The sequence below is a fragment of the Myotis brandtii genome, unplaced genomic scaffold, assembly GCF_000412655.1.
Source record: "Myotis brandtii unplaced genomic scaffold, ASM41265v1 scaffold163, whole genome shotgun sequence".
NCBI lineage: Eukaryota > Metazoa > Chordata > Mammalia > Chiroptera > Vespertilionidae > Myotis > Myotis brandtii.
In genome coordinates this window covers 288,817-299,879 of record NW_005355962.1, presented here as the reverse complement: position 1 = coordinate 299,879, position 11,063 = coordinate 288,817, and the positions used below count along the sequence as shown (strand labels likewise).

The following is an 11,063-nucleotide window of genomic DNA, read 5'->3' as shown; positions in this document are numbered from 1 at the left end:
CAGGGCAGTTAGGAGATTGGGGAGCTCCCCCCTATCAGGCACAGAGGAGGGCTGATCAGGGGGTTGGGGTGCCTTCCCCTGTCACGAACAGAGTAGGGCGGATAGGGAGGTTGTGGCCCCGCCCCCTGTCACACACAGAGCCGCAGGGCAATCAGGGGGTTGGGGAGCTCCCCTCTGTCAAACACAGAGCCGCAGGGTAATCAGGAGGTTGGGGAGCTCCTCCGTATCAGGCACAGAGCAGGGCTGATCAGGGGGTTGGGGCGCCTTCCCCTGTCACTCACAGAGCCACAGGGCGATCAGGGGGTTTGGGCGCTGCCCCCTGTCATGCTGATCCCGGTGCCGGGAGCCTCGCTGCTCCGCTGATCCCGGTGCTGGGAGGCCTATTACCCTTTTACTATATAGGATAGAGGCCTGGTGCACGGGTGGGGGCTGGCTGGTTTGCCCTGAAGGGTGTCCTGGATCAGGGTGGGGGTCCCCACTGGGGTGCCTGGCCAGTCTGGGTGAGGGGCTGAGGGCTGTTTTCCGGCTGGCGAGTGACTAAAGCTTCCAACCGCTCCTTGTTTTCTTCTCTTTTTTTTTTTTTTTTTTCTGGGCCAGTTTTAGCTTTGAGGCCTTGCTGCTGAAAACATAGATACAATGTTGAGGTCTGAGCCCGGCTGAATGGAAGCCCTTTTCTGGGGTTTTGTTTAGCTTCTTATTTGCAACATAGTATATAGTTGCTTAGAGTTGCAACTGAGAGGCTGGCAAGTGAGGCGGGGAACGTTGGAATCTGCAGCAAGCAAGCCTCCCTGCTCGCTTCAGTGCCTGGCTGCCGGCCGCCATCTTGGCTGACAGTTAATTTGCATATACTCACTGATTAGCCAATGAAAAGGGTAGCGGTCGTACGCCAATTACCATGTTTCTCTTTTATTAGTGTAGATTTGGTGAGGTGATACAGCTTTTTATAAAACCAAAATCTTTAAAGAATTAATAAAATTTGTTCTCTGTAGAAAAGTATAGCGTTCTATCCCCTGAGCAAAATGGGCTAGGGCAACATTTTAATATTTTTTCTTTGTGTACCCGTGTGTGTGTGTGTGTGTGTGTGTGTGTGTGTGTGTAAATGGCAATAGTGGAATCATAATATTTTGTACCTTTTATGTTTACTTATGCACATGTAATTAGCTTTTCCTATATCATTCTTCTAGAATAGTGGTTCTTAACCTTGGCAGAATGTTAGGATCATTTGGGAGAGCTTTTAAAATTTGTAGTGCTCAGGCTGCATTGTAGGACAAAGAAGTCAAATCCCTGTGGATGGACCCAGGCATCATACTTTTTAAAACTTCCCAGACAATTTCAGTATGTACTAAAGATTGATAACCACTGGTCTAGAATATAATAGAATCATTTTAAAGAAAAATACAGTTACCAAAATATTATATAAAACATGACATTCTTTTTATAAAGTTCAGAACAGACACACACACACATTTTTAGGTACAGATATATCCTATATAATAAAAGCCTAATATGCAAATTGTCCCCTTGGGCGGTGGTTCCACTGGGAGTTTGACAGGGAGACCAGGAGTTCAATTGCTCGCTATGACGTGCACTGACCACTAGGGGGTGGCATGGAACATGGAGGGTGTCAGCGACATGGTGCTGGCAGCAGGTGGCAGTGGAGGCGCTACCGGCCCCGAGAGCAGAACCATGGCGGGATGGTGGAGCAGGTGAGTGGGCAGCGTCAGGCCAAGGCAAGTGGGTGTGAGTGGAGGCCCGATTGCCCCTCTGATTTTCCCGCAGACGGTGACCAGTGGCAGCAATGATGGACGGGGCTGCCACCTGGCTCCCAGGCACTGAGGGAGCCGGGCGGGTGGCCCGGCCCCAATTCATCGCCCCATAGGCAGGATGATGGAGCAGGTAAGGAGGCGGTGCCAGGCCCAAGGCAGGGTGCCAGGCGGGGCTGCAGGGCTTCGAGGCTGGGGGTGCGAACGGGGGCCTAATCTCCACAGGCCACCATGAGAGACCCCACCTGTGCACGAATTTGTGCACTGGGCCTCTAGTAGATAATAAAGGAGAAAAAGGGAATGATAGGTATGTATAGGATTCAGGATGATTGTTACTTTGGGTTGAAATGGGGTTGGCAGGTCTATAAGTTAAATGTAGCTTATGTTTAAGGTCCTAGTTTTTGTTTTGGGTAATTGTTTTCTGGTGTTTGATAAATTTTTAAGTATAATTAAATAGTTGAGTGAATAAATAAAGCTGGGCTGTGCATGGATCAATGATAAAAACTAAGCAATATGATTAAACCAGTTCTTTGTTCCAGAGGCCCAATAAGGAAAAAAAAAACCCCAAAACAATCAAAAACAGTTTCATCCTCCTTGTAAGTATATCCAGGTACATTTAAGTATCACAGTGTCATTCACTTAAAAAATGAATAAGCTATTTCTTAGTAGCCAGAGATTTTGCATACTTTTTTTCCCTGAAATTATACATCTATTCCACTTTCCTCACAGAGGTTTATCCTAATGCCATTGGTAAAAACAACAAATATAAATTTTGATAAATATTTACTATAAAGTAATGTTTTATTAGAAACTCATACTTTTATAAGGGGAATGGGCTGTTATTTATTGTGCCTTGACTAAAGGAATTGTCCCCCACCTCCCATGTTTTCACCCTGTGGAGCACTGTACCATAGTAAGATGAATGAGGGTTGGCTTTAAAAAAACACACACAAAAACACACACCATATTTTTATTGATTTTAGAGAGGAAGGGACAGGGAGAGAGAATCATTGATTGGCTGCCTCCTGCACACTCCCTGTTGGGGATCAAGCCCACAACCCAGACATGTGCCTTTGACCCAGGACCTTTCAGTCCGCAGGCTGACGCTTTATCCACTGAGCCAAATCAGCTAGGGCAAGGATTGGCCTTCTTATAAAGTTGGAGAAAGGAGATTGTGAAGGGAGATGGGAATGGAGGATCCCTGCTGCAGGCATCTTCTCAAGCAGGTCAGCTTTAGCAATCCTTAATATATGGAAGTTAAGGATCTGGAAATTAATTCTATGTTTTTTTAATCCTCACCTGAGGGTATTTTTTTTTATTGTTCTTTTAGAGAGAGTGGAAGGAAGGGAGGATGGGAGGGGGAGAGAGAAAGAAAGAAACATAGATGTGAAAGAGATGCATTGATTGGTTGCCTCCTGAATGAGCCCCGACCGGGGCTAGGGATCCAATGTGCAACCGAAGGATGCGGGCCAACTCTCTGTGCAAAACTGGCCAATGCTGGATATGAATTCTTTTAAAATTATCCATGTCAGAGTAACCCAGAGGTATGTCTGCCTTTGGAATTTTCATTCCAGGAGGGTTCAGAGTGACCTATGAGGTGAAGGAAGCAAATATGAGAGTGCACATGTGTTTGTACACAGAGTTAATGGAAACCGCATATATGCACATGTGTATTCTTTATATTTATCTCATCCTTTAAAATTACTCTTTTGTATGATTAAACTTATGTAGATATTTCTATATCATTCTTAAATAAGTATACATATTGGAATATATAGTCAGTATTTAACTTTTTATTTTGAAATAATTTCAGACTTAGGAAAATGTTGCAAGAATAACACAAATTCTCATATATTCTTTTACCTGGATTTCCCAAATGTTAACATTTACCACATTTGCTTTCTCATTCTATATTAATATTATTTTTTCCCCTGAATCATTAAAGAGTAAATTTAAGTACTGGCCCCTAAATACTTCATATTCAGGGTATATTTCTTAAAACACAGGATATTCTGTTATATAACTGCTGTGTAATGCTCATAGTCAGAAAATTAACACTGATAATCTATAGATTGTATTTTAATTTTATCAATTATTCCAAAATGTCATACATTTTCCCTCATTCCTTTCTGGTCCAATATCTAATCTGGGATCATGTGTTACATTTAGTTATCTTAACTTTGTGCTTTCCACTCTCCTCTAATCTATAATAGTTACTTAGTCTTTCTTTGCCTTTCATGATCTTGACATTTTAGAGCACAGCTCAGTTACATATAATAGAATATGTGCTCAAATATTTTTACTGATGCAGTGTGTGATAAAACAATGAGAAGAGAACAAGAGAAGAAAAGCTGTTGGTTGCTTAGCTTAGCAGAAGGTAAGGATTGAAACAGTGTGTCCAAACTGATTACTATATGATTTTCATCTTTTAAAAAATATATTTTTATTGATTTTAGAGAGGAAGGGAGAGGGAAAGAGAGATAGAAGCATCAATGATGAGAGAGAATCATTGATCATCTGCCTCCTGCACGCCCCACACAGGGGATCAAGCCCCCCAACCTGGGCATGTGTTCTGACTGGGAATTGAACTGTGATATCCTGGTTCATAGGTCAACGTTGACGCTCAACCACTGAGCCATGCCATTCAGACGATTTTCATTTTCAAAACCAGCACTGATATCAGTGAGATAGATGACGATGAGTATTAAGATTTATGGAAACATGAATAAAATATTCTTCTCTTTACTTATAAGACATGGAGCGTAGAGTTGACTGAGAGGGTCATGTCCTATATATCCCCTTCCTTGCACAGAAAGAGAAATACTCTGGGAGAGAGCAAAGCTAACAGAAAAGTACCTCTCAAAGACATTATTTATTTTTTTTCCAGAAGAGTAGAAGTAATTTCTCAGGAGCTGGAAATGCAAAGAACTGGAAAATGCAGAGATACAATACCTATTTTGTGTTCAGAACTGCCCTGGGAAACAGAACAGGGATTATAAAGAATTAGGGGAACTTGATTTGAGGAGTTTGATTTTTTTTTTTTTAAATATATTTTTATTGATTTTTTACAGAGAGGAAGGGAGAGAGATAGAGAGTCAGAAACATCGATGAGAGAGAAACATCGATCAGCCGCCTCCTGCACATCCCCCACTGGGGATGTGCCCGCAACCCAGGTACATGCCCTTGACCGGAATCGAACCCGGGACCCTTCAGTCCGCAGGCCGACGCTCTATCCACTGAGCCAAACCGGTTTCGGCGAGGAGTTTGATTTTAAAAGGTTGATTTGTCTAGCCCTGGCCAGGTGGCTCAGTTGGTTGGACATCATCCTGTACACCAAAAAATTGAGGGTTCAATTCCCGGTCAGGGAGTGTGCGGGAGGCAGATGATCTCTCTCTCACGTTGATGTTTCTCTCTCGCTCTCTCCCTTCCTCTCTTGTCTAAAATCAATAAAAATCATATTCTTGGGTGAGAATAAAAAATAAATGTTGGTTTGTCTATATCAAATCTTCATAGGTATTCGTTAAAGAGTACAATTTTGATTTGAGGTTTAAAACTTGGTCTTTGACCTATCTTAATTCTTGCTTTTATTTAGTTTGCAAGTACAAACATGGTCTTTAAAGGTAATATGTAGTTAGGATAAATGCCCTGTTTTGTCCTCCATTTGCAAATATTTTCGCACTACCATAGATCTGTAGTACTGAAGTCTTAAATTAACACGCATATGGAGAATACATTATGGGTGGATATATATGCACACATTATAGCACCTCTTCTTTGAAGAGCTGGAAACGTCACCCTGTACATTTTTACAGAAGAGGCTTAGTGTCAGAGAAAGCAGGAGAAGCCTTTGAATTTTGGATCCTATGTTTTACTTCCAACCTTGGTTGATTCGCTATGTGCCTCAGTAGTCCAATTGAAAAATGGGAAAATAACAAGCCTTTAACTGTGTGGAGGCAAAGGAACTGCTTTTGATTTGCTCTGGCAGTCATTGTTTTATGATACATTAAGAATATCAAAGTAATAAATGAGAAGAAAAGAAAATTCAGAGAGGGAAGTTTGCAGCACAGTAAGGAGAACAAATTGCTAATGGAAATTCACTTTAGTAAATCATAACATTTAATCATATTAACCTTACTGTCAGTTTTCTCTTTTAGTTAACTCTGTGGATTTACTTTGAAAAGGGCTGCTATGTGAAAAATAGAATGTGTAAAAAAAGGTATTAAATATTAACTGAGCATTGTTGAAACTTGGCTGTTAAAACTCATGGCAGAAATGGTGGTTATACTGGATTTGAAATTCTCTGGTCCATGCCTCTAATGGTGAGACCAGTGTATTTAACTTCTCTTCATCTACTAGAATGTCAGGGGTGTGTGTGTGTGTGTGTGTGTGTGTGTGTGTGTGTGTGTGTGTAGGGGGCAAGGACTTTAGAGGATATATTTTGAGGTATATCTTTTATGCAGTTCTGGGAACTTAGAGTTAGCAAGATAGAGTTTTATTTTTATCCATATTTTATTTTCTGTATTTTAAATACGAGATTTTTTGAGAAATTGGAAAAAAGTATTAAGGCTTTGACAGTGCAGGGTATTTTGGTTGACTGCTTCTGAGTGTGTTTTTAAGAACTTGCACATAGCATCTGTGATCCGCTATGTGAGAATTTACAGCACAGCACTTTATTTTTTCTGTCATGACTTTTGTGAGAAAATGTTTTCACTCTGCTTAGTGATTTACAGATGACTACCCACGTTTTGTTTTGTTTATAACTGTTATTGCTTTGCAAAGTCATACCTTTGGGACTTTGAGGATGTTGGTTTTCACATATGCTGAAATCATGTTGAATCCATCATTTCAAGAAGATACAGCCTATCTTTTCGTTGTTTCTTATTAACTGCTTCAGAGCCGTCATGGATAGCTAAGCAAAGCATTTATTTCTCAGAAGTTGAACTGTGTTCGTTCCTGAGCTTCCTGAAAGCAGAAATGCCATGAGCTCTTGCTGATGAAACTTGTTGGATTTCTGGAGGAAGCAGCTGGGGTCTTTGGCTTGTTAACTAACAATGATTCAAGTCTTCCAGATTGTAAAGGAACTGGTGACACCATCGAGGCAAAAGGCAGCCACAGCAAAGGAAGGTAGGAGCAGTATTAGAATGAACAATTGGAGCACTTTAAGGCACCACTCAGATTTTTACAAATATGGACCTAAGGAACAGATATAAAAAAGGAGTTTGAGTTATTGTGTATGCTTTTGTGCTTCTGATATATTGTATCTGAAAGAATCAGGTTATGGCATAAATGTTAACATGCCTTATTATTACTGTTTTTAGACCACACATTAGCAGCATATTATTATATTAAAAGGTATGAAGAGCAAGGAGAGGTTATGACATATCTGCTGCAACAGTATTTTTCACATTGTAAAGATACTCTTGCATTATGTATTTTGGAGGGAGAAGAATAATTTATATAATTCTCTTTTCTTTTAATTTTAAAGTATAAGTGTTTATGGTAGAAACCAGAAGGGAGCATCCTAGGATTCTGCCGATAGCAGGGCAAAAGAACTAGATGATTCTTATTATTGTGAATAGCTGATAAACTAGTAGTTACAAATACGAAATAGTGAATGGTAGATTTTATTGCATTTTCAGTGAATAATTAATTTTTTCTGCTTATGATTATAGGCTTAATCAATGCTGTTTTTATTTCAAATATGCCTGTCTCAGTTTGGGATATGCTGAAATACATTTTCAAAATCTTTTTTTAATTGCATGTCTGACTTATGGTTCTTAAAATGAACTAATGCAGACACATCTTGGAAGAAATACTTGTATACTTTGCTTTTTAAACATTTGAAATAGTAAATCTCCAAAGTGGCAATTAGGAATTGATTTTTAAAAATATAGGCCAGCAACTAAGTTTATAATACTGGCAATTTTACTAATTTAATCTATGCGTTAAAATCAGTTAATTGATAAACTTACGTATATATCTTATATATGTAAAATATACTTTTCTGTCTTTATGTATTTGAATAGCATAACTCAGATGATATATAAGTTATTTGGATTTTTAAAAGCTTGATATAATCTATGTTTAAAGGAAAGCTTATGAGATTCCTTAAGTCCTATGTAAAATAATTTAGACTGATGGTATGAAGTAATAATATGACATTCTATATAATAAAAGCCTAATATGCAAATTGACCAAACGGGGGAACTATTGGTGGGACCACTGGTCACTATGATGTGCACTGACCACCAGGGGGCAGATGCTCAACCCAGGAGCTGCTCCTAGCCTGCAGGCCCCAGGCCAGCCAAGGCAGGTGTCAGCGGGGGGCCCCCCCGAAGGCCCTGCCGGTCACCCTGCAGAGGGAGGCAATCGGCAGCGGTGGGGGACAGGGCCGGCGAGTGGGCGGCACCAGGCCTGCCAAGGCGGGGGCCACTGGGGGCCCCCCGATTGCCCTGCCAGTAGCCCCACAGATTGACCCTGATCACTGGCCAGGCCTAGGGACTCTACCCATGCATGAATTTCGTGCATCAAGCCTCTAGTATAGTATAATCAACCAACAGAATATTATAGCTGAGAGAAAGCTTAGAAATCTTCCTGTCTATCCTCATTTTATGGGGAAATATGATACATGGACAAAAATGCATCTCAAAAGCACAGAAACTATTGTCATTTACCTTTGAAAACACATTACGTTATTTACCTCCTGTTTTCTACTTTATTCCTCCTTCCATTTCCTCCAAAGACTGCATTCCTGTTTCTGAATAGCAGGATTCAAACAATTAGGTATTTTTTGAAAAGCTTACTCCTTTTACTATTTCAGGATAGTATAAATTAGTTAATTTAATCCTAATCTGTTTGAAATGATCAGATTCATACAGTTTCATCTTTACGGTCAGAATTTCTTTGTTGGAATACTTTTTCTACTTTATGTTTACAGTCACAATCATGATTAGTTGGAATATACCCAGAGAAACGAATAATGATATTCTTCTTGCCTTTTATTTTTTAAATATATTTTTTTTGATTTCAGAGAGGAAGGGAGAGGGACATAGCAATAGAAACATCAGTGATGAGAGAGAATCATCAATCGGCTGCCTCTTGCACACCCCCACTGTAGACTGACCCTGAAACCTGGGCATGTGCAATGACCAGGAATTGAACTGTGACCTCCTGGTTCATAGGTTGACACTCAACCATTGAGCCAGGTTGGCTGGGTTTTTCTTGCCTTTTAAAATGCGCTTACAGCCTAGCTGGTTTGGCTCAGTGGATAGAGTGTCGGCCTGCAGACTGAAGAATCCCAGGTTCAGTTCCGGTCAGGGCATGTCCGGGTTGCGGGCTCGATCCCCAGTAGGAGGCATGCAGGAGGCAGTCGATCAATGATTCTTTCTCATCATTAATATTTCTATCTCTTTATCCCTCTCCTTTCCTCTCTAAAATCAATAAAAATATATTAAAAAAATAAATAAATGTGCTTACACACACACATACATGGATAGTGTAATTACTTTTGGGAAATGCCATATTAATATAGAAAAATAATACTAAATGATACTGTATACTAAAGCAGTAGAACAGCTTTTGGTCCTATATTTATTTTTATTATTTTCCAGATAGAATTTTCTGTAACCTGGGAAAACAGAGTCACTTATACATAGATTTTTTTTTAAGACACTTGTTTTCTAAACCTATTCTAATAGTATTTTTAATCATTTAGGTAACTTATTTACCATTTTATCCTTTTGCAAAATATTGTTACATTTTACCAGTTTTTAATATTAATAAATGGCAAAGTCCTACAGATATATAAAACAAAGACATATGAAAAGTTTTTGACTCGGTTCTTGAAAATATAGTATAAATTTGATGAATATAGAGAGCAACATTTCAATGTATTGTATTCACATTTAATATTAGACTATTAATAAATAGTATGGAAATTGATTTGTGAAGGAAAGTATCAAAGTTGGGGATGAAATATGATAAATTTTTTTAAAAATATATTTTATTGATTTTTTACAGAGAGGAAGGGAGAGGGATAGAGAGTTAGAAACATCGATGAGAGAGAAGCATCGATCAGCTGCCTCCTGCACACGCCCTACTGGGGATGTGCCTGCAACCAAGGTACATGCCCTTGACCGGAATCGAACCTGGGACCCTTCAGTCCCCAGCCTGACGCTCTATCCAGTGAGCCAAACCGGCTAGGGCTATGATAAATTTTTTGAAAAGTTTTTATTAATTAGTTTTTGTTGGTATGAGATAATAAACAAACTTGATATACTGTATTATAAGTAGGACCCAAGGTATGGTTAAGAATTACTTTGGGGAAGGAGGGAAATTAAAGAATATTTTCCCTAAAATTTTCAGAACATCTGCTAAATCACTGCTTTGTCATTGAAGTTAAGTATCCCAACCTACTCAGCACTTAGTGAAATCCAGTGCTAAGAGTTCATGTTAATGCTCTTTAAGAAACTTAGAATTTTGCAACAGTTAGCGTGATAAGAAAGGGAGAGAACTAATAACATTGTTTGAAGGATAATTTTAGTGGACCCACATTCTTTATTCTAATGATGCAGTGGGGAACTGATGGAAATGATTGACATTTGTCAGATAGTTGAAATGGATTGGAATAGATGTTTTGTAATACAATTTTGGACAGAATAAAGGAACACTAGGCACAGGATAACTGGTCTTTGGAAAAGTATCCTTGCCTTATAGGCGACAGGGTCAAATGTGCATAAATATATGCATTTAGGTGTTCAATCTTTACTAGTCACTGGGGATAGAAAATAAGATACGATCCCTGTTTATGCCTGGAACACTCAGCTATGTTTGAAAGGGAAGGAGGGAGAATGGGAGGAAAGAAGGAAAGAAAGAAAGGCAGCAGGTACATGTTAAGACAGTCTAGTCTAAGAGGTATTATACTCTGGGCAGAATAGTGGGTCGTATCTTCTGCCATGAGGTCATCATGGGCAGAGTTAAAGCAATTTAATCTTGTGAACCAGGGAAAGGAATGGGATCAGTGATTCTATGCCAAATGGAAAAATAAACTGTCTCAGTTTTCCTCTGTAATGTCCTAGTTAGCCTGCATCTCAAAGGCCCAGCTTGACTAGGTTAGGAAGGGAAAACACCTTTGTAAAACCATATAATCTATTCAAATGTACATTAGGCACAAATGTAATCATTGTAGCTGTGTATTATCTAAGAGCCTGGTGTTCTCCTTAAAAGTCTCATGTTAAAAAAGAAAATAAAAGCCTCATGTTTCTTTGGATGAAACCTCCACCTCCACCCCCCACCCCCACA

General features: G+C 39.5%; 1 protein-coding gene across 2 annotated transcripts in view; it reads left to right on the top strand.

Annotated features, from left to right (window-relative positions):
* Window positions 1–11,063, top strand: part of USP6NL (USP6 N-terminal like) — a 177,709-nt gene that overhangs the window by 36,091 nt on the left and 130,555 nt on the right. Inside the window, exon 1 of one of the 2 annotated variants that reach the window (XM_005862284.2) lies at window positions 6,747–6,887. The exons of the other annotated variant lie outside the window; for it this stretch is intronic. Within the exon in view, the coding sequence (XP_005862346.1) occupies window positions 6,815–6,887 (73 nt within the window). The 5' untranslated portion in view covers window positions 6,747–6,814. Of the gene's footprint in view, window positions 1–6,746; window positions 6,888–11,063 lie in introns of those variants that run through there. 2 annotated transcript variants of the gene reach the window in all.